Here is a 725-nt window from a genome sequence, read left to right on the forward strand (position 1 = left end):
CCCGGGTCCGCGGTCGGTTGGCCCCGGCCGGGCTCTGAGACGCGGAAAGAGCTGGGCGCCATTTTGGGTGGGACTAAGCAAAGACGAAACACCCTCCCAGTCTATGGGGTACTCTGGACCCTGGCTTATCTGGTTCCCTTAATCCTTTAGGTACTTACACGACGTTGGGTGAGGGGAGCTGGAAGATCAGCGGGTCCCCGATCCTCTCTCCCTAGGGGTGATAGAAATCAAACCCCCCCGCCACCTCCAGGTGGTTCTTCCCGCCGCAGAGTGGGAGCAGCATAAAAGGCGGGGTCTTATTAGCATAATCTGCCTGGCAACCTGATCTCGACGTTGTATGATTGGTTAAACTCTGTAAGCCCCATGCCGTGCCTAGAGACGAGAAACGCTGGGGCGAACTGACAGGCCCAGATTTAGGAGTCATGACGAAGATCCTGAGACGCTTATTCAGTCTGCAGAGAAGCCAAAAGGAGATTCACACAATGGCCCAATGACTGAAGGCCTCTTTATTTCGTGCTCTGCTGTTCATGTAAAGCCCAATCGCAGAGCGGGTCTCAGGCGGCGCTCTCCTGCGTTTCTACTCTCAGCCAATCAGAAAACCCGACTCTTCGCATCGGGGTCAAGCCCCCGCTGCGGCCCGCCTGCCGACAGGGAGGAAGCGTCCAGCGGTGCCTGGGTCTCTCGGACCCCGAGGGCCGCCTGTGCTGGAGGGCCCGGGGTCCCGG

General features: G+C 58.9%; 2 protein-coding genes across 3 annotated transcripts in view; one reads left to right on the plus strand and one right to left on the minus strand.

The window, feature by feature from the left end:
- PRDM10 (PR domain containing 10) overlaps positions 1-272 on the minus strand; it is a 107,664-nt gene extending 107,392 nt beyond the window's left edge. For both annotated transcript variants that reach the window (XM_011934680.1, XM_011934681.1), the window contains exon 1: positions 159-272. The gene's annotated coding sequence lies outside the window, so the exon portion shown is untranslated. The remainder of the gene's footprint in view (positions 1-158) is intronic.
- LOC105506540 (putative uncharacterized protein encoded by LINC00167) overlaps positions 67-725 on the plus strand; it is a 1,428-nt gene continuing 769 nt past the window's right edge. The window contains exon 1 of the mRNA XM_011934732.1: positions 67-701. Coding sequence (XP_011790122.1) covers positions 491-701 — 211 coding nt within the window. The 5' untranslated portion in view covers positions 67-490. The remainder of the gene's footprint in view (positions 702-725) is intronic.

The sequence above is a fragment of the Colobus angolensis genome, unplaced genomic scaffold (assembly GCF_000951035.1).
Source record: "Colobus angolensis palliatus isolate OR3802 unplaced genomic scaffold, Cang.pa_1.0 Scaffold137, whole genome shotgun sequence".
NCBI lineage: Eukaryota > Metazoa > Chordata > Mammalia > Primates > Cercopithecidae > Colobus > Colobus angolensis.